We start from the raw sequence: 22,851 nt of genomic DNA on the forward strand, positions 1-22,851 counted from the left end.
ACTCCTTTGGTTTTCACTAAGTAATAGCGTATCACCACCTGAGAGGTAAGGGGGTAAAAGTACTATATATTTTAAGCAGATATAGCACTAAGCTAGAGTACATACGGTACATTTAAGAACATTTGCAAAAGTTACCAAATGTTTATACTTCCATTCCTCAGAACTTCGTTTTTCAGCTATACTATCTTTCGACAAGCAATACTGGTCTGGAGATTACAATGCATTAAGAAGATATGCGCTGGCAGGACCCCATACCAGGTGGTGGGAAGAAATTGTAGTATGAATGTTTACACTTGCTTTAAAATTTTAGATAGGGTAGTCTTAGTTGCAGAGGCAAAGCATTACAGAGTCTAGGAGTATTTCAAGAAAAAGCTAGTTATCAAACTCCCGGCAGGGTGGCCGCCATCTATGCCGTGACCTCCCTGCCAGAGCTATTATGAGTTTCCTGCTAGGTCAGTGGGCGGAAACCTAAGTTTAGGTTACACTAATCGAGCCATCAGTAATGCTGTCGCCTGCAGGTTGCCAAGGCACCCTCGCAATGTTCACTGTCTGCAAAGCACTGCAATGGTGCTGACCAGGGGGGAGTCTGCACTGCCCATGTCAAGTGCAAGAGCAGTGCAGGATTCCCCCCCGTGGCCCCTTGCACCTGTTCTCCACCAGCCTTTGCATGGCAGTGCTACAGCCATGAAATCGCTGGCACAGAACAAGGTCATAATCCCTAGGGCAGTGCTGCTTGCAGCACTGCCCTGGTGGATAAGGATTTCCGCCACCACCAGGATCCAAGCTCGGTTGTAATGTGGCAGTCAAGAGCACCACAGTGAGTGTGGCGGTCTACAGACCACCACACTCTTAATGAGGCACAAAGTCTTGATTTTAATTAATGCATGAAGATATTGCCCGTACAAGGCTTTTAGGGATAGATGACGGAGGCAGTACATTCCTATGATCAATGTGAGAAAACAAAAGAGACTGGAGTGGATGAAGAATTTGATCTTGTTGATTAAGCAACTTGGTGAGATGATGATTGTGCCTTGTTGGTCACACAATTCAAAAGGCTAAATAATAGCAGAATCATTTTGCACAGAAGATGAACACATGCCTGACAGACAGGACTACATTTTTTTGGGGTCTGCACAAATGGGAGAACAAATTCTGTTTTTATATTTAATTTTAAGGAACGAGCATACATCCAGGCTTTGCGTGGCTGAGGCCAAAATGGAGGCATATGGTTGAACTATTAGGTGAAAAAGGTGAGACATGCAATGCATCACTTATCAAGGAAGTACCCAGTTATCTAGATTAACATATAGCCATGTTTCAATAGTCCAAAATATGTCCCTTCATGGTTACTTCTATATATATGATTCATAACTTTTTAGAAATTCATCAAGAGTCCCAGGAGATTTCCAGGAACTCTAAGAGAGACATCTTGGTGTAAATGCAATGAGTAAAATATACACATAACCCTTTTCTAGAATGTGGAAATTCATTAGTAAATAAGTAATGAGTCCTTATAACCTTTTATATATTGTCAACAATGAAAAGCATTTCCATTTAAATATCCAGTGTTCATTCATACACACACACATATATATATATATTCCTACAGGAGCAAATCTGCATGTGTTTATGGAATTGGAAACCACATAAACGAGTTGAGTACTTTCAAATTTGGTAAAACACCTATGCTCCAGGGGCTGGACAAACACCAAAACAGGGAGGAAAGCCACAGAATTAAGAGCAAGAAACTTCAATAGACAAGAAAGCTATCCAATAGTGAGCAAAGAGCTGATCCAAGGCCCATTCTATGCATTGTAGGCAAAACGTATTTTAGAATTGTCTGCAAGGGATACCTAAAATGGAATATAGTGCTATAAGAGCATTTAGGTCATATTTCGGCCCCCAAGGTACTAGCATAAGATTTCCTGATGGCTCCTTGTCAATAAGGTTCCAGTGATTTAGTTGTTGTCCTATTACAAATTATTATTTAGTAATTTAGGCCAGTTGGTTTTATTGACAATAATCAGTACTAGGACAGGTCGAATGCACTCATAAAATAGTAGCCTTAGACAGAAGCCTTTGAAAGATGGATGATGCAATGTGACTAATTCCTCAAAGCACACAGAGATTTCCATTGGCTCCTCAGGGGTCTTTATATTGGAATAAGGCCTCTGAGCTGATTAGCCACTGATGTTTTTTTTCCATTCTGCTCAAATGAAAAGTGATTGCTGTGGTGACTGGTCATTCCAGTCCTGAATAATGAACAATCTGCATTTGCAGATTAGGAAAAACGGCAATCATCTTTTCTTTAGAAAGGTATTAACAACTTTTGACTTAGGTTACATTGCTTAGGAGACCACCTCACCTCTTGATCATGATTCCATGAAATATTGCTATTTTTTGTTTTGTATTCCAGCATCACAAACTCACTTGTTGAAGTTTGTTGTGCTTTTCAAACCATCAAATTAAATCGTTGGTTTCTTGGAGACATCGCATAACCTCTCCTTGCACACCTCATTTATGTATCTAAATTTTAATTGTCCACTTTTGATTTCCTCTAAATTATAAACCTGTTAATTTTAAAAGTAACATCACTAACTGGCTCTTCTTATGTTATTTATTAAGCTGTATCTGATTTACGAACCAATTATCTTCTAGGGTAAACCCTAGGAGATGGAAATTGGTTCGGAAATCAGATACAGCATAATTAAAAGTTCCTCAATAAAGCTTCAAATACTCAAGCAGAGTAGCATTGCTTTCCGTTTTGAATTACACAATTATTGAGGCCCTCGGACACCAGCAGAAAATTACAATATTAACCTCACACAGGATGCAGTACAGTAACCTCTGACTAGCCTAGAATCCCATAAATATCAACACAGCCCTGACATTGATAAGCTTCTGATTAGTTCAGGCTTTTGAATAAGACATGCTTGACAAACTAGCAGAGCTGTGTTTGGCACCTTTTTCATCAAGGGGGTCATTCATAGGTTGCCGAATGGATGATTGCTTTCTTTACTTCTTGCCTGGGCAGCTTAGAGAGACTTCTCTGATTCTCTGTAGTGTGTGAAGGAGATCATGCAGATTGTCATGTGGCCTGCTCAACAATGATTCACAAGAGTATTGAATGAGATTCCATTAGACAGTTACCAAAGTGCACTCTGTCCACTTGGCCTCAATATGGTGGACATGCTAAGGGTATTTATTTTAGAAGGGTGCATTCTGCATTCAAAGATCATTTTGTCTTGAGAGGTGTGAGACTATGGAATACAAAATGGATCTGATATTAAATACCTTTTTCACTACTGCTCTGAGATCCTAGTCTTCCTCGCTGTTCAGCACAGATGGAGGGGTCACACCAGGACAATGGCTGGGGAGATTTTTAAACTGACGTAAAAGTGCAATATTTGTGACCACTCTTCTTCCTGATATCATTAGAAGCCCATCTGTGAATACATCTTGCTCCAACCCTTGCTTGTTGTTTTTTATTTTTTTAATTTGAGAAATTGTGTGAATCTTTCAATAAATCCCTCCACCGACACCCCGTCCCTCCTTCCGCCACCTTCCCTGTCCCGGTTTGAATCACAGGTATGCACGCTAGAGTATGCTTAAGGACTTGTTCCCAGAAATGTTTTGTTTCTTAACCCCTATGGTGCCTGGGACCCCTATGGTGCTTAGTATTTCTCTTCCGCTCAGGAGGAGGGGACAGGCAGAGGGATGAAAGGAAAGGACTTTCCTTTCCTGTCTCTGTAAGCATTTCTGCAGCCCGAGCGCATCGCCCACTAGGCAACTGGGATTTTTTTTCTTCTTCCTATATGTGAATAAGGGGAGTGGCCCCTTGGGCAAGGGCTGCTCCACAGGGGGGCTAATTATTATTAGGCTTTTTCTGCCCCCCGGGGCAGATCGGACTAATAGGATTAGGCCGATCTGCCCCCAGTGGGCAGAAACCACTAGACATCCGGGATTACTATTTATTTTTTTGGGTTTGTTTTGGGGGGGGCAGATCGGCCTTTACTGATTAGGCCGATCTGCCCCTGGGGGCTGGGAGGGAGTTGAGGGGTGGGGAGCAAAAGCTACTAGACACCAGGGATTTTTTTAGGTCGAGCATTGCAGCGCGCATGCGCTGCTTTTCCAACGTGTTGGTGTTTATCTGGGCTTTTAACAACGCCCACCTCACGCCCATCACTATTACTCGTTTGTGGGCTTGCCCTTAAAAATCCTTTGATTACATTGGTAAATGGTTTACCTTTGTCCGTCCTTGGGGAGGTTTTGTTACCGCCTTGGCCATCGCCCCTGTTACGTGGCTAATTGCTCTTTTGCCAATAAGTTTAGCTGCAAGTGGACTTCTTTTCCTTTTGTGTATCTCTTCACGCTGATGCTCATGGAGGCCATGGCGCTGTGAATCGGCTCCCTCATGTGAAAGTGTTAAACTTTCAATTTTCAATTTATGTGGCAAGAAAAGTCGGGTTAGGAGTTTATAACGCTAATAGCTCTAACTCGAGCGGATGCGAGACCCACTGCATTGCAAATGCTTGTTTTTTGTTTTTTTTAATCACATTGGCATAAGGGGCGTGGCCCCTTTGGCAACGGTTGCTTCCCAGGGGGGCAATTTTCTTTTTTTATTAGGCCTTTTCTGCCTCCCCAGGGGCAGAAGCCACTAGACACCAGGATTTTTTTTTTTAATTTAGTCTCTCAAACCAACAAACGCAGCAGACTCATAAAATGTGCACCTATCCCTACATATCCCCAGTTAGGTCCTGGGCAAGATATTATATTGTTCTCTGTATGCACCTCAACCAAATACCTGCTGCTAAGGTGTAACCTTTTTTATGAAAAAAGGAAAAAACATTCAAAAAACATAATGGTGGTGCACCACTTTTTCAAATAAACAAATTTTATATTGAAGAGTCCAATTCCTTTGAAGTAAAAGTGTGATAAATCTTCTCTTTATTTTCTTCCTCTTTTTCTCAATAACATAAAATTGTGGTGACAACAGCCAACATGTTTCGTCCTTCAACATAGGACTTCTTCAGGGCTAATCCATATCTGACTGGCTTGTTATCTTATGTATTTCCTCATACCCTTGGAGTCAGCCGTGAAACATCTTCTTAGATCTCCAAGATCGTTGTGATCAAAAAGAGAACTCCTGTTATAAGCCAGTTGTCTTTCAATTTCCCCAATGTAGTCACCTTTTTTCATTATGACCACATTTGCTCCTTTATCCGCTTTGCGGATCACTATTGTGTGATCAGATCTTAGAGGCGCAAGGGCCTTTTTTTCCAATACAGTTAGATTACCACTTTTATGCCACTTATCTGCCCTTTTGTCAAAACATTTATATAAATCTTTTGTGACCTAACTGGTAAAGAGATCAATGTTATGATGGGTTCTAGCAGGTATGTATTTAGAGCATGATTTCAATCCACTGTTCACGTCCAAATTTTCCTTAATACCTAGATGTGACCTTAGGTCCTCAATGTCCATTTCCTTATCCTGCAAAGACATCATAAGTTGTAAATCATATAGATTTGAGACAAGATGTGTAGATGCCTGTGAATCCTCAGTAAATATCTTATCTGGCACTGTCTTAGGAGTAATCATTCCTTGTGAGGAATTAAAATAATCTTTCAATTTAAGCGGACATGTAAATTTGAACAGATCTACAAAGACATTAACCCGACCATTCATTAGGTGGGACAGAACCACAGACCTTTACTAAGTACATCAGATTCTATTTTAAGAGGGCAGTCAGACAGGTTTACAATAACCAACTCACCCCCATTTATGACTTCTTCATGGGGTTTTGTGGAAACTAGTTTTTTTTGGACCGTGTTCTGATCCCTGTTTTTCTAGTCCTTTGTTTCCATCGCTTCCCACCCCTTTTGGTCTTTGTTTTTTTCAGATCAGTTTTGTTCCTACCATAACCTTTTCATTTCCACTAAAAAATTAGATGTGCCCTGAAGAGTAGATTTAGATTAACCAGTTTCATTTGATGTCATACTATTCAATGCAGTTACAGAACTCCCATTGGACAGATCAGTATCACTTAGATCCTCACCTGTGTCTGGCGCCTTCACATTATATTTACAGGCAAAGGTATAAACCCTGCCTAATTTATAGTCCAGGTCATCTCTTAACTTTACGTAATTTCTTGTCACGTAAACAGATTTGGTAATCCTCCACTATTCTGTCTAAGATCTCATAGTTCTTTTTAATCAGATCTTTTTGAGAAACACTATCTATTTATTTTTCCAATTTATCTATATCTGCTGGTTTTACCATCTTGAATCCTAGGTTGGCGGGGAACTCTGGGAGCATCTGAGTGGCCAGAACAGACAGGTGATGTCAGAGCCCCGTCCGTGATAGGTGGCCACCCAGCTGGGTGACCAATCTCCCTATTTAGGGTCTGTCTTTTGGGTGGTTCCTCAGATTTGGCTTGCAAGATTCCAGCAGGACTCCTCTGGAACCTCCACTTCAACTCCTGACCAACGAAACTGCATTTGAACTCTTCAGGACCTGACAATATGCAACGAAGACTTTGCTTGCAACATTGTTTACACTGCTCCTTCCAGCTTCTGCAACATTTCCCCAGTCGTCCATCCTCGAAGGACTGCCCGCCTTCAGTCTGCACAGGAAAGAAGAAGGAATCTCCCTTGGAATGACTAAGACACCCACCCCTCGCATCTGCAGGGGCCAACAGCAACGACGACCGGCTGCATGGATCCCCTCTCCTGCTGAACTGCGTGGATTCTACATCACAGGTGGTGGTCAGAAGTGGTGCCTTCAGTTCTCTCTACCATCTGTCCTACTGTTAGCCCTTGCCTTCCCACACAGGACAGTACCCCTGTGCACTGCATCTTTTGCAGCTGGCAAGGCTTGTTGGTACTTCCTCCAAGGGGTCTTCAGGCATCGTGTAGCCCAGCCCCCAGCACTCCTTCCTGTGATTCACAGCTCAGTGATTGGCTCTCCTGCGGCGTGGGATCCCTTTTTGTAGCGCTGCGTGGGCTCCATTTGCAACTTGTGTGTCCCGTCCTGTGGGTACTTCTGAGGGCCCCCTCTGGGTCCACCTCCTGGGTTGAGTCATCCTGGGCCTTGCTGGACCCCAGCAGCACCACTTTCCGCCAACCGCACATTTTGCCTGTTCAAAGGCTTGTTGTTGGAATCCGGACATGCACACCCAACTGCAAACTTCCTTCTGGCGTGGGACATCACTTGCATCCTCCAGGAAGTCGACTCAACTCCAGGGCTGCAGTGCTGACTTTTCTTCCTCACCGTCGACCAACTTCTGCTTCCTCAGCCTGGTGGGTAGGAACTCCTGCCCCCCACTGAACTCGGCTGTGTCTTCTGGACTTGGTCCCCTCTTTCCACAGGCCTTCCTCTTCAGGAGTTCCCCTCTGGGTTTTGCAATTCTCTTCTTTTCTTCGGAGTGGGAGTTTTGGGGAAATTCTAGTAATTTACTCCTATCTTAAGGGTCACTGGTGGGTGTTGTGGTACTTACCTTTGTGCTTTCCTCATACCCCCAGCACTCCTCTACACACTCCACTTACCTAGGAGGGGGTCAGATTCTCGCATTCCCTGTTTTTAGTATATGGTTTGTGCTCTTCTGGAGTAAGAAGTAATGGTCCATCCTCATTTAAATGGAAAAGTAATCTGTTTTTCTCTGTGGTTTACAAACAGGAAAGTGCTGCTAGAATGTGTGATGTTAAAAAGTGTGCATAGCCACAGATGTTAGCACTTATTTTTCAAGTGGTGTGCTGATAAAATTATATTTCACATTTTAATTCTGATCTCTATGACCCATTCTTTCTCTTCCTCTATTTAGAGCATGTTTATTACTACCATGGGAGGAAGATTAAGTGAACATTAAAAAGTCTCCATCTCCAGGATGGCAGCATAGCCATAACTGGTCATCCAAGAAAACACAGCCCACATGTCTGGTTGGCACTGAGGCACTCCAGGACGACTAGGGTAATCTCTCAATAAGTCTGAACTACTCCTGAAGATTTGAATGTGAAGAGTGAGCTTAGAGTCTCACCTAAAGACAATTCCATGGCTATCCATGCTAAGGTTCCTGACATTGAAGGCAGACATGTTGCAAAACCCCAGAAATGACAGTCCTAGCCTTTACACAACATTTGAAATACAGGACAGGGTGGACAAGAACTAAAATATGAAAAGTAAAAGTAAGACATCACACTATGCATTTTTCAGCAAGTGACAAAACAGCTTCTGTTTTACATCAGTCTACAAACCTCCAGAATATTGAGAAAGGAAGGTTTACAGATATTAATAAAACATTGACATGCAATGATCAGGGCTACTGGCAGACTGATAAAAAAAAGTCAGAGTAAATTTGTGGGAGTGTTATTTTCAGCTGCTTGTAAATAGACATCCTCGTTTGGCAATAACTGACTACTCCAGGAATCTCTTCCCTATTGTTCTCCATCAATTGAAAAGGTAAGCACCAGCACCAGGGTCATGGCTGAGTAGCAGTCGAAAGCTGAGAATTAGGTGATTATCTGTACAACTACCACAGACCAGCAGTAGCAACTGAGCAAAGTAACAAGGAGGAACAAGAATTATGTGGGGCTAGTGAACAATGACACCATGTGTATAAGGACTCAGGACTGACAGTATTTTTGACACCTGCGCAGCTTGACTGCCTACAAGTTGTGAATATTGCCTGAGAGAAGTCACATCTAAAAAAGGTCTGGTTCTCGGGGTACATGCCCAGCTGGATAACATTTTCTCATGTCTCATTTCTCAGGTAACTAATTATTGTAACCAATTAGCACCATCATCACAGATGAACACAGCATAGAACCATGGGAAAAGGTTATAGAACTGATTTTTGACACACCTCGAATGGAATCAGTCTCTTGATCACGATGAATTAATTCTCGCAGGATCTAGAGGTTAAGCTAATTCACTCAACAGCATCAGCGGTTGTTCTCTACACACTGGAAAAGCTGTTGAGCACACGTGTTTCCACAAGGTATTCAAAACTGTAAACGATTCACCCTTCAAGTCATGAGAATTCCACAACAATCTGTAGAACCTAGACATTTACCCTCACCAGATCTAGTGTCAATGGAGAAGTAGAAAGGATAAAGCACAATATCAATTAATTGCTTCATAAATTCCTGAATTAATCTCAGTCACTTGTATTTAGTCTGTAGACCTTTTCATTCAATTTCTTGTTCATTGTGTCACTACAGAGAGGGACCAAACATTATGAAATTGGTCTAGGTCCAGTAGGACACAACTCAACCATTCCTACTATGCGACAATCCCTCTTTCTATGGGAACACAAGCAACCCCTGCCCTTGCGGTCTTGTTGGCCCCCATCCGTGAAATGCAGATTGAGTCCGATAGCATAGCCAGCTAAGGAACCAATATTTATGCTCACTCCAAAACCTAAAAAGGCATTTAATTTGAATACTGCATACTAAAAGACTTGATATGAATAAAGCCCCGCCTTCCAGGCAATGAACGGAGTCTCCTTGACTGTGTTGCCCACAAATCTGTGCCATCAGTTTCCCACCCTTGTGAGAATTCAAACTATATCTAAAAATGTCATGTGTTCCAATTTTATCAACAAGCTTAGTCAGTTTCCTTCAAGGGTACCCATATTCATCGCCAGAGAACGACACCTTAAAAAACAAGTGGGCAGTGTGGTAGCAAAATATGTGTAAACATTGGCACCGAAAAAGAGTTATGTGAGCAAAATTGAAGTGTCCATAGAATACACTAGTAAGGTATCTGTGCATGCACAAACCTGACACAATACATTCGTTTTTTCTCTTAGAAAGGTTTTGTATTCTGTACTGTTGAGCTGTTGTCAGATACACCCTTCCAAATGTAGAGTTCCTGAATATGTATGTATTTATGTTTATATGTAATATGACAAAAAGGCAACTTAGTGCTGTAGAGGACCAAAGGCAAAAATACAGTCAACAGAGGATTAAAGAGGTAATTGGGTCCTGGGTACAGAAGTGGACAGTTACTGCATCATAATGTAATGTTCTTTAAAGACGTGAATTTTCAGCTCTTTTCTAGGTTGGAGCAGGGATTGTTGGTCCTGATGGATACATGGATGTTGTTCCAGAACCTGGGTGTATAGATGCAGAAAACCTGCTGATCTGTGTTTTTTCCAATATGGAGTCTGGGAGGCCAAGGCGCATGGTGCATGGCACTGTCACCACACAAATGCAAGAGAATGAGGGCTTGGACAGCAGTCCTGAAGTTGCTTTCTAGGACGAATGGTTTCACTTAATTTAGTAGCAATAGTTGGATACAGTACTCTGTTTTCTTATCAATATGTTCCCTATAAGCAAAGTTTGTGTCCTTGGCAAATAAAAGTGCCTTCTTAATTAGTGAAAATTGGGGTTTGAAGCCTTTAAGGTTAAGGTCATTAAGCCAGGTTTGAAATACTTGTTGCTTGCTGTTCTTAGCAAATAACAGGAATTCCATTTTGGTGGTGTTAAGCTTCAGGAAGCTGAATGAGGTGAAGGCATGGCATTGTGGCCCCTCATTACGACCTGTCACAACGGGGGTCAGGCCGTCGCCAACGTAGCGGTCCAACCGTCACATTATGACCGGAGCGGTAGCGCCCCAGTTCGGCTGATAGCACCTCCCCTTTACTGCTACAGGACAGACTGGAAGTGCTAGTGGTCCTAACCCAGCAGGGCAGCTTTCCGCCAGTGGTTTCATGGCTGTAGCACCACCATGAAACTGCTGGTGGAGACAGGGTACAGGGGGACCCTGCACTGCCCATACACTTAGCATGGGTGGCGCAGGGGCCCCGCTGGCCAGTCCCATCGCAAAGTTTACTGTTTTCCTTGAAGACAGTGAACTTTGCAACAGGTGCTGCTGCACCCTACGCACTACAGCATTGCTACCGGCTCTATTAGGAGCTAGCGACAATGCTGTAGGCCATTTCCTGCTGGGCCAGCGGCCAAAACACTGTTTCAGCCCGCTGACCCAGCGGAAAACTCATAATGGGGCAGACGGGGAGGCAGCTGCACTGGCAGAAACCTACCCGTCGGAACTTCGGTGCACGGGCTTTTCCGTCTGCCAAAGTCATAATCGACCTCTTTATGTCTATACTGGTGAAATGTTTCAAGTATAGTTGTGTCATGTCAGCATATTGGTCAATTTTAGTGTGGTCATCAGAGAGTAGAGCCCCAAGGACAAGAAGCAATCCTAGGGAATTCAGCTTGGTGATAAGGATCTTTTGGTTCTTGCTGGTGTCCATGTGAATAAAATTGGTTCTGTTTGTATAGGCAGGAGTACCAGTTAAGATCTTGCCCCTTTCACCCCAATCCCTTCAAGTGCAGACAAATGCACATGCCTACTGTTCAAGCAGGCACTGTAGGGCTACCAGGGGGATGGAAAGGGTTATTTAGAATATGGCCAACTATATCAGTCTTCTGTGCAGCACTGTACCTGGCCACTTTAGCAATATGTATATTTAAACAATTATAAGAATTATTGAGGAGGATTAATAGCAAAAATTACAATGTAGTATGCTAAGGTACGCTAAGTGAGACTGAAGCAAAAATGAAGATAATACTGCACTACAAAGCATAATGCAAAGGAACAACTTAATGTACTGATCAAAGACAGCAGAGCAAGCATTCTGGAGCAATGAAGCAGCATTTATGGGAGCTTACTAAACTCATTGTCGGTTAAAAAAAAGTATCAACAGGGCCAAATTCATTGACCAGTAGATGCAGCCATAGTTTGCAAGGCCTACCTCAGCCAATTGGTATGTTGACCTAGAAACAGACGTGTTAGCATCTAAATATTCTTAAAGTATAGAAAGCCTCAAAGATGCCCTCCTGGCATGCGTGCCTATGTAGGGGAAACAACCTTGGAATGGTTAATGATTTACAATAGCCGCTTGTCGATACAGCAGCAGCCGGCCCTCAGAGCATGCCCTGGCCTGGGGGGCATGCTGGTGCTGATAGTATGTCGGGGGAATGGAGGAGATGGATTTCAATAAAATAGGCTGGGGAGGAGAGCCGAGAATAGACAGAGAGGGAGAGAGAAAACTCATATGCAATGCAAAGTGTAACATCAGCAGTGGAAAGATATGTGCCTTCAAATTAGAACACACTGAGACTGAAACGCTACTTGGGTGGGACAAACAAGAATAGGGAGTAAACCCATTAAATGAGGAACTGGTTAAGTAGGAAAGACAAGAAAGTCGCCCAATCATGAGCATACAGCTAACCAAAGCCCCCGTTGTGTATTTTGCACAAAACACAATAAGCCATTAACAGAACACAGGTACACCTATCTGTTTGCATGGTCTAAAACGTAAGTACTGCATAATTTAAACAGAAAGCACCATAACAGTCCCTAATAAACTAACGTTTTTAGTTCTAATTCAAGGAGTTCATGCTATGCAAGAACTCACCTTGCTGCACCTGTTGTGCACGACGTTGCAAAAAGGTCAATAGGTGGCGATGTAGTAACCGATTTTGCTGGGGTTGTACTGGGTGACGTAACTGTTGTAGCTGGAGCAGCCTAATGAATACAAATAGCAAATGGTTAAATGGAAAAATAGAAGAAAAACTACGTGAAAAATATGAAAAATAAATGCGAAAGACACTTTGTATCATAGTACAGCCACGTTAGCTCACATTTTTTGCTTCTTAAAGTCCTGACAAAAAAATTACAAACAGCAGTAAATCACCGACTGAATATGAAAGTGTGACAGCTGAATGACCTGGCAGTCATACGTTCATTTTCAAACTGTCTAGGGTGCCTGCTGCGTATTTTCAAAATATACTGTGTTTTTGCAACTCCTATTAAACACTCCAGGTAGCGGGGTGCCATTTTTGATTCTGGCACTTCAGACTACCTCAGACCTCAACCCATTTACATTGTAAGCTTCCAACACTTTTGAATACCCAACTTTCCTACATTGACATCCCAATGGGAATGCAGCTCCGGCCGGTGTGAATTTATTTCTCAATGGTGGCGTTTTACCAACGAGAGTTCAATTAATCGATCAATCAATCAAAACTAAAGAGAATTATCTGGCAGAGAGCATTCAAATAGTTGTCTCCCCTTCGGTAACGGGTGGTATCTTAAAACGGACGGTTTCAGCAGAACGGATAAAGCAAAGGTATGGCCAACACATTTATCTGCTTCCCCTTGCTCTCTCCTAGTCTTCCTGTGAGCTCTCTCAATCTTTCCCTTGCAGTCTATTGCTCAAGAGTTGAAAAGGCCTACAACAAGTGAACACCCCGTTTTGATTTCCCATGGCTGAAGCATGAACAATCGAGTCAGACTGCAAAGTATTAAAGAAAATCTCAGAAGGCAACCGGAACGAAGCAGGTCATACAAAGTATGTTAACTTTGCAAATATGTTAATTGTGTTCATTGAAATATATGGTGGCAATTTTGAGTTGATTAAAAACTATTCAGGCAGCATGGGCCCTAAAACGTATTTATCGTAATTCATCTAACTGATAAAAATGTTACATGAATCTCAGTAGTAAATCCCTTCCAACCCATCGCACAATGTAACAGTGATTTCCTAGGTAGATATTTGAGCTTTCTTGCAGTGGAAAAATATTCAAAATCTTTCCTAAAAACTTGGTTTGGAAAGAAACCTATGTATGGAAAATACCACTTACCTGGAACAATAGCTTGTAGTGGTGTAGATAACATGCTGAGCGCACACTTGCCTTGGACTGTTGGTGTGGAAGTTGCAAGTTGTTTGTCCTTGAAGAAGAGGTTTCTGTTTCAAGGTGACCCATACCACCTCCCTAGAAGCTCACAATGCACCAGAACATATACTGTCATAGATTGTTATATACTGCTGGTGAGAACAAGTGAGCGTAGAGATGCAAAGCTGTAAAGTCAAAAGTCCTATTGAAAGCTTACATCCAGGAATATGGGAGAGCACATGAACCTAGAGCTCCACAAGCAGGAAACCAGATTTTACAGGTAAGCAATGTTTCTCGTTTGCTGCATGTGCGGTTGTATATCTCATGCTCAGAACAGACTGAAAAATAGTACCCATTTCCCTAAAGAGGTAATGAAAGATGTTCAGAACAAAATTAGAAGTTACACTATGTGCAATTTGGGCTACCCTTCGGGCATGAATGTCCCAACTGTAATTCTTACTGAATGTGCGAAAAGCAGATCATGTTGTAACTTTACAGATGGCTGAGAGCGATGTGTTGCTTAGGAAAGCCGGTGTGGCTTCCTTCCTGCAAGCAGTCTCTGTCCTAGGCAAAGAGTGCTGGCTTAACATATCTGAATGTATTCGACAATCTACATGAAAAGGCTGGTCTTCGAAACTGGTTTTCCAAAACTGAGGTTGGTGAACAGGGGCAAAGAGCGTTTTGGTATCCAAATAGATTTGGAAAGAACAATGTACTACATAAGGGCTCTTTTAACGACAAAAGTGTGTAAAGCTGGTTCTTTAACTGACCATTGTTGGAAAAAAAGAGTTAATCAATAGTTTGATTAGGTGAGATAGAATTTGACAGAAAACAACAGTGTGTTATGAGGATAAGCCAGTCTTTATGCACTTGGATAAATGACCCCTCAATTCTTAGAGTTTAAAGTTCACATATACTATGGAGGGAAGTGATCACAATGGGGACTCCACTTTCCAGGAGAGGAACTATAGTGGAAGTGTGTAGTGTCTCAAATGGGGCTCTTATAAGCTGAGTGAGTTTAAATTTCAGGTCCCATGAAGGGGGCAGTGGTGTGTTCCTAGTGAGGTGGTACAAGTTTTTTTTTTAATGTGCAATTTCAGGTGCAACATATTTGTGCAAATTAATGATTTTCATGACATATCTGGTTGTAACTGATGAACTAATGATGCTGCACTTAAAATGATTTTATTACTTTGCTTAGAAGTGTGATTATTAATGTTGTGTACTTATGCCACATTTTCATGTGAGATACCATTCATTTAATATGGTTGCAGTTTCCGATGTCCTGCTCATCGCCCCTACCAATCAGTGGCCCACTGCAAGTTTTTCCACAGTTTCCATGGAGCACAGAATGCTAGGACACAAAAGGACAATGTATTAGAAACATGTATTGTGAATTAAACTTTTAAGGTGTACATGATAAATCATACTGAAGGTTTTCTGCTGGAAATTCTGATGCAGGTGTTCAGAAGTACATAATTCTATGAGGTTTTTTTTCAAACTTCGTTTCTTGGTATTTTGCAAATTATGTACAACTCTTGGATTGGAGTAGTATCTCCTGTTGCATGGTAAATGCGAAAGTTCCGACATTTCAGCTGGTCCCGATCAATGTTATTACAGTTCTATCGCGACCCCTCTGGGTTTACTGATGGCATCCAGTATATTCAGTATATAAATCTTCATTCGCATAGTCTTGCAACAACTACCCCACTTTAGTTAGTAGTCATGCGCTATCATCCTTAATATTACCATTCACACCATTAACACAACAAAAGGCAACATTCAACAATGCGCTGGAGAGGCTGTTCCATGCTGTGGTGTAAATGAGGTATTCAAGACTAGCCGGGATATCTGAGTTGGGAGATCAGTATCCTTACAGAGACCCCTCTTTCTCCCCAGTAGAGGAGTACAGTTCCCCCCGACTGGCTATAGATGTTGTCTAGGGTTTACTGGTTGAGGCAGTATAGATGTCGTGATGTCAAAGCTGTGGCACCTGTCCATCTACCTCCAGTAATGCACACCAAGTGATCTCTGCTTAATGACATGGGTTACATCACTTCCCCTATATTCCATCAATTTAGGGATGGAGCCCACTTCTAGCGAGGCACAACCTCCTCGGCTTCCAGGTCCCCACCTACCCCCGTCTCTGTGTCTCCCATGCCTCCAGCACCCCGGCCCACGAGGGAGCAATAGGACTTGCATGCACTCCCCGAGCCTCCTCTCTCCACAGCGTAAGCAGCTCAGCCTGTGCCCAGACTGATACATCTTGTCTCCAGTCCACCAGGTCCGGGCCCGTAGGTGATTTCCAGGCCATGGCAATCTGACACCTGAGCAGCACCAGGGCTAGGTCCAAGAACCTGCTGCCAACCTTCCTAGAGGTGGGTCTGGAGTATAGCCTCAGTAGGCAGAGGGAAGGATCCAGCTCCAGCCGCTCGTCTAGGACCCTCCACAAAGCTCCCAATGCCCCCTGCCAGTACCGTTGTATCCCAGGACACCCCCATGTCATGTGGTCAAAATCTGAATCTAAAGTATTGCACCTGGGGAATTCCCTGGGTTCGCCACCATATATTACCCTGAGTCTATGTGGAGTGAGATATGTTCTGTGTATATAATTATATTGGATGTAGCGGAGACGTGTGTTATGCGATTCCCTACAGGGTTTGCCAGCACTTTCTGCCACCCTGTGCCCATAATCTCCTTGCCCAGTGTCCCTTTCCATTTCACTCTTAATGCCTGCAAAAACTTCAGGGTCATCTCGCTATGGGCTCTATAGAGCCTGGTCACTGAATCGGCACCCTCTCCCATTGTCAATAAGAGTTGGAGTATTTTATGCACCTCTGGTTTTGCGTTCACTGAAAGCCAGAGTCCCCTTATAACATGCGTCAGCGTCTGGTACAAGAGAAATTGCCCCCCTGGGACTACACTCTCCTCAACCAAATCCATGAATGGCCATAGGACCCCTTCCCGGAAACAATCCCCCAGTGTCATCACCCCTGCCCAGATCCAGGTCCTTATTTGGCTCCTCAAGAAATTGTGAGTCGATGTCCCCAAGGATATCCCCGTCAGTTGTATTTCAGGGGAGTAGGCAACAGTCACACCCGTACATCTCAGGCACCATCTCCAGCAGGACAGGGCCACTGTCAGCATGGCATTTCGTGCCGGTAGGGTGATCTGGGGGCTGAGCATCCGCTCTAGAAACAGATCTACTCTGACATGGCCCCGGTCTGTGGTCAAGTATAACCGATTCCCGCCCACGGGCCATCTGGCTACCCACTGAAGCTGGCTCGACAGGTAATATAATTCAAAATCCGTACTCCTAATCCACCTCCATCAGTGGGGCAGCTGAGATTAAGAGATGTTCGCTGTCAGCTCCCGTCCCATAGGAGCTCCCTGAGGAGCGCATCTAATTCTTTAAACCAGCTCACTGGTATATTCACTGGGATATGAGCTATTGTTTGAGAAATGTTTCATATTATGATGTCAATCTCCGGAGTGCAGTGACTGAGGAAGCAAGCAGAAGATTTCTCTTACCTTAAGAAATGGGTTTGTCCTCAGATGGGTTCATTAATAAGATGATTTTGATTTGTCAATGTAATCTAACCATGATCATAAGATGCTGAAATTGTGGTTTTGCTAGCTGCTATACTCAGATTGTGCATAAAAGCTCCTGGAGTTGAAGGACTGGGGGCAGCATCTTCTTTTCCTCCTTAGAATCAGTCTGGTTATTTTGAGACTTCCTTTTACTCACTTAGGATGATGTCAGTACTCTTTATGAGTTTCATACCTAGTATTTGGAGACAATAAATTGCTGAACTAAGGATTTTTATGATGAGACTGTAGTTATGTATACTGTATCTGAGCCTTTATGGCAAGCAATGCATTTTTTCCTGTATCGTTCAATTAATATGGTGCATAGAATCTTTTAAAGTCAATTCTGACCTAGAACTCATGATTTTGAGTGGTCTCTGTTTCTAATTTCAGATTCTACTCAGCGGAATAATTGATAGACTGAAAGATAGGGGTGTTTCCTCCTGCTAGATCAACGAGAAATCCTGGAGCCGAATTGCCCAAGGTAAACACTGTGCTAGGCAGGCTACTGGGGTTTAGGAAATTACTGGGGTTAGGCTCCCACAGGATAACTCTTTTTACCCCTTCCATAAAAGCTTTAGGATCTGAGATTTAAAAGGTAGGGTGGTGTTCCCTATTCTGTAAATAAGCAGCTAAGGGCTTTGTGTACCTGTTTGACCTGTCATCCTTGGCATGGTTTCCTCCTAACCTTTAGCCTTCAGACCTCCAGTTTGACCGAATCATTTTTGCTTGCTTTAGGAATATGTACACTTTACCATTGCTAACCAGTGCTAATGTGCTTGTGCTCTCTGCTCAAAACATGGTAACACTGTGTTGCATCCTGTAGGAAAATGCCACTGTTGGCATGGTCACCCCCCACCTTTTGCTTAGTGTTGATGCCAGCTTTGATTGGAAGTGTGCTGGGACCCTTCTAACCAGGCCCCAGCGTCTGTGTTCTTTCCCTAAAACTGTACCTTTGGTTCCACAATTTGCACAGCCCTGGAACACAGTTAAGTCCCTTGTGAAAAGGTAGCCCTTGTACCAAGGGCCTGTGGCTAGGGAAGGTCCCTAACGTCTGCAGTATGTATTATGCCACCAAATGGGACCCGTAGCTCAGTACATGCACACTGCCTTGCAGCTTGGGTGTGCTAGTGGGGAGAAAAGACAAAGTCGACATGACACTCCCCTCAGAGAGCCATGTCCACCAACCCCGGCCTGTGGCATAGGTAAGTTACCTCTCTAGCAGGCCTTATAGCCCTAAGGCAGGGTGCACTATACCACAGATGAGGGCATAGCTGTATTAGCACTATGCCCCTACAGTGTCTAAGTCAATTCCTTAGACATTGTAAGTGCAGGGTAGCCATACTGAGTATATGGTCTGGGAGTGTCATTACGAACCCCACAGCACCATAATGGCTACACTGAATACTGGGAGGTTTGTTATCAAACTTCTCAGCACAATAAACCCACACTGATGCCAGAGTGGGATTTATTGAAAAATGCACACAGAGGGCATCTTAGAGATGCCACCTGTAAGTTAACCCTACTGCTAGTGTAAGGCTATGTAACGTCTATGCCAGCCTGCTACTTCTAGACGAGTTTCTGACCACATAGGGTGAGTGGCTTTGTGCACTCTGTGGTCAGAAACAAAGCCTGTCCTGGGTGGAGGTGCTTCACACCTCCTCCTGCAGGAGCTGTAACACCTGGCAGTGAGCCTCAAAGGCTCAAGCCTGGTGCTACAGTGCCCCAAAGCACGCCAGCCAGTGGAGCTGCCCGCCCCCCACCGGACAAGTCGCCACTTTTGGTGGCAAGTCCAGAAGGATAATGAGAAAAACAAGGAGGAGTCATCCCTTCAGCCAGGACTACCCCTAATGTGTCCAGAGCTGAAGTGACCCCCTACATGAGGAATCCTCCATCTTGCTTTGGAGGATTAGGACCAATAGGGATAGGGATGTGGCCCCCTCCCCAGAGGGAGTGGGCACAAGGAGGGTGTAGCCACCCTCAGGAACAGTATCCATTGGCTACTACCCCCTGACCCTAAAAACACCCCTAAATTTAGTATTTAGGGGTGACCCTGAACCCAGTTCTTCAGATTTCCTGACGACCTCAAGAAAGAAGGACTGCTGCGCCCAAAAGCCCACAAAGAAGAGAAGGAAACAACTGACTTGTTCCCAGCCCTACCAGCCCGTCTCCTGCTTTAACAAGCTGCAAAAGAAGAAGCAACGTGTTTTGCAAGACCAGCGACTCCTGAAAAGCCTCCAGGGGACTGCCTTCATCACCGAGGACCAAGAAACTCCAATGGACAGCGGACCGGACCAACAAGAAGACCAAGAAACCATCTTTAAAGGACTCCCACCTCACTCCAAAGGCGTGAGTCCCCAACTACTCTACACCCGACGTCCCCGGCATGTGTCCCGAGAAACCAACTAGCCAAAGAGGATCCCCAGGCGATTCTGACTATGTGTCCACCCTGGGCTGACCTCTCCAAACCCCCACGACGATGCCTGCAGAGGGAATCCCTAGGACTGCCCTGACCGCTACTGCCCGGGACAAAGATATCCATCACCTGGAGAAGCACTGTACCCACAGCCCCCAGGCCCGAGAGAAACTGACCACCAGTGCAGCAACAACTAGCAGGCGGCCCTCACCCTTGCCCAGTCAGTGGCTTGCCCGAGAAGCACCCTGTTACCTGCCTGCAGCGTCTAAAGGACCCCCCAGGTCCCTCCATAGAGTTCTATTGAGAACCCGACATCCTGTTTGCACACTGCACCCAGCCACCCCAAATAATGTTTTTCTATATAAAAACCTACTCGTCTGGAGTTAAGTCATTGAGTGTGTGTTTTTACTTATTGCTTGCATGTGTACAACAAATACTTAACACTACCCTCTGATAAGCCTAACTGCTTGATCACAATACCACAAATAGAGCATTAGTATTTTCCATTATTGCGGGAATCCCTGGACCCTGTGCAAAATATATCTCATTTTGATATAGTATATACAGAGCCAGCTTCCTACACATCCAATTAGCATATTTAATCGACTTGAGGTCCCTAGCAAAGTGCACCACCTGTGCCCAGGGCCTGTAAACTAAATGCTACTAGTAGGCCTGGCACACTGGTTGTATGAACCTCTAAAGTAGCACTTGAACCATGTCTCAGGTCTGTTTTGCCAGGCCCAAACCTTCCTTTTAAATACATATGGAACTCCAAGGATGGGCCTTGATACCCAGAGGTCAGGGACAACTGTATTTAAAAAGGTGGAGCTCGTAATTTTTAGTTTTACATGCCCTGGTAAAGAAAACCTCTTAAATTTGTTTTTCCCTACTGCAAGGTCTACCTCTCCCAAATGAGAACACAGTTGTTACCTCATAACATGTAATAAGCTTTAACTTCCAAATGGGAACAGGCAACTCATTCCTGTTGGATGTTTTTGGAATTGTAATGGAAAATCCTAACTTATGGTGAAGTTGGATTTTATATTACAGTTTTGAAAATGCCACTTTTATAACGTTGGCATTTTCCTGCCTTAATTATTATGTGCCTGCAGCCTGTCTCTAGGACAAATTACTGGGTGTATGCAGGAAGCTGGCCTGGTGTGTGGTGTCTAGAAGCCAGGCTCTCTAGAGGTAGTTATGGAGAGCAGCCAAGGCGTATCTAGGAGACAAGCAAAGCTCATGTAATATCACTACAGTCACACAGTACTTACACACAAGAAAGAAAACATTTGGTTGTACAAAAATAAAGATACCTTATTTTAGGAACACAATATCAGAAAAGACTAGAAAAGACTAGAGGAAACCCTCCAATATGCTAATCCTATGCTTGAAAACTTTGCTAGAGAAACAGACATTTGAGGTGAGCAAATCTAGAGTGTTGCTGGTGTTGCAGAGTGCTCCTTACTAGAGCTGCTCTCCACCTGAACTTGGGAACTACCCAGAGTTCTCTATTCTTTTTTGCATAATTTATGCATCACTCTCACCCTGAAAGGGATTTGTTTTGACTTATACTGGATGCTTCCTTGTGTCTAGACAAAGCTAAACGTCTCTGATGAGCTCTAATGAGAGCGAAACACGTGTCCAGGGTTGCTTTTACTCATTCCAGGTTGGCTTGGACGGTATTTTACCAGTCCAAAGCTGTAATACTGTGCCTGGAGTGGTAAATGGCTTTTGTCATTTTACAGCTCGGCAAGGTTGACACTGTGTCGAACCTATGCTTAAAGACTTTGCTGTACAAACGGCAAAAGACTTTGTCACTATCTAACTCGGCGTGGATAGCACTGTGCTAATCCTATGCTTAAAAACTTTGCTACATAAACAGACATTTGAGGTGAGCAAATCTAGAGTGTCGCTGGTGTTGCAGAGTACTCCTTACTAGAGCTGCTCTCCACCTAAACTTGGGAACTACCCAGAGTTCTCTATTCTTTTTTGCATAATTTATGCGTCACTAACCCTGAAAGGGATTTGTTTTGATTATATATATACAAACATATATATATAAAAACAGTAAGAGGCATAAAAAGGTTGGAAAACAATTGTAAAATAGCAATAAGCAACGGTGGCCCTCGGGGGAACCCAAACCACATACTAAGAAAGTGGAATGCGAACACAGGCCCCCCCCCCTAGTTAAGTAAATCGTGTAAAGGGGAGCTGGGAGTACTAAGAAACCACACAGGTAAGTAATACAGTACCCCCAGTGACCAGGAATGCAGGGTTAAAACACTTGATTTCCCCAGAACCAACCCAAAGGATGAAAAGAAGAAAACAAAGACACCCAGAACAGCCTGCAAGAAATCAGCAGTGGATTGCCGAAGATGGAGACCTGTGGAGAGAGGGGACCAAGTCCAGAAGTGTCTGTGGAGTCCAAGGGGGAGTAGGAGACACTACCCACCCAGAGGTACCTTTTGGAGTTGGTCCATGAAAAAGAAAGACAAGTCAGCACTGCACCTGGAGAAGAGTTCCTGATGCATGCAAAAGGTGTCCCACGCTGGAAGCTGGTTTTCAGATGGGTGTGGATGAAGGATTTCCACGAACAAGCCTTGGCAAAGGCAAAATCGTGGTTCCAGGAAAAGAGGCACTGCCAGGAACCAGCAAGGTCCAGGAGGACTATACCCAGCAGGGGGAGAAACAGGGGACTCTCTGCGTCGCAGAAGGCCCGCAGAGGCAGCACCCATATCTGTCCCACGTGGCAGGGACACAAGTCGCGGAAGCAGCCCACACAGCACCAAAGAAGTTCCCACGTCACCGAAGGACTACGCAGAGGCCCATGAGTTGCAGGAGGGAGTGCTGGGGGCTCGAGCTACATGTTGCCTGAAGTTCCCCTTGGAGGTGAAGCAAACAGGCCTTGGTAGCTGCAAAGGACGCAGTGCACAGGGGTGCTGTCTTGCACCAAAGTGCGACAGCTGGTAGGGAGGACCAAGGGGAACTCTCCGGACCACCACCGTGATGCAGGATCCACACCACTCAGGATGAGGGGAGATCCATGCAGCCGGTCGTCATTGCAATCAGGTACCTGCGGATGCAGGGAAGTGATGTCTTCACCCCAAGGGAGATTCCTTCTTCTTGTGCAGGCAGAAGAGTTGCAGTTTTTGGAGGATGCAC

General features: G+C 44.1%; 1 protein-coding gene across 1 annotated transcript in view; it reads right to left on the minus strand.

Moving 5' to 3' along the window:
• The window catches only part of LOC138261642 (clathrin coat assembly protein AP180-like), a 349,054-nt gene that overhangs the window by 246,425 nt on the left and 79,778 nt on the right, over positions 1 to 22,851 (minus strand). Inside the window, exon 3 of the mRNA XM_069210792.1 lies at positions 12,425 to 12,534. Coding sequence (XP_069066893.1) covers positions 12,425 to 12,534 — 110 coding nt within the window. The remainder of the gene's footprint in view (positions 1 to 12,424; positions 12,535 to 22,851) is intronic.

The sequence above is a fragment of the Pleurodeles waltl genome, chromosome 10 (genome assembly GCF_031143425.1).
Source record: "Pleurodeles waltl isolate 20211129_DDA chromosome 10, aPleWal1.hap1.20221129, whole genome shotgun sequence".
Taxonomy (NCBI): Eukaryota; Metazoa; Chordata; class Amphibia; order Caudata; family Salamandridae; genus Pleurodeles; species Pleurodeles waltl.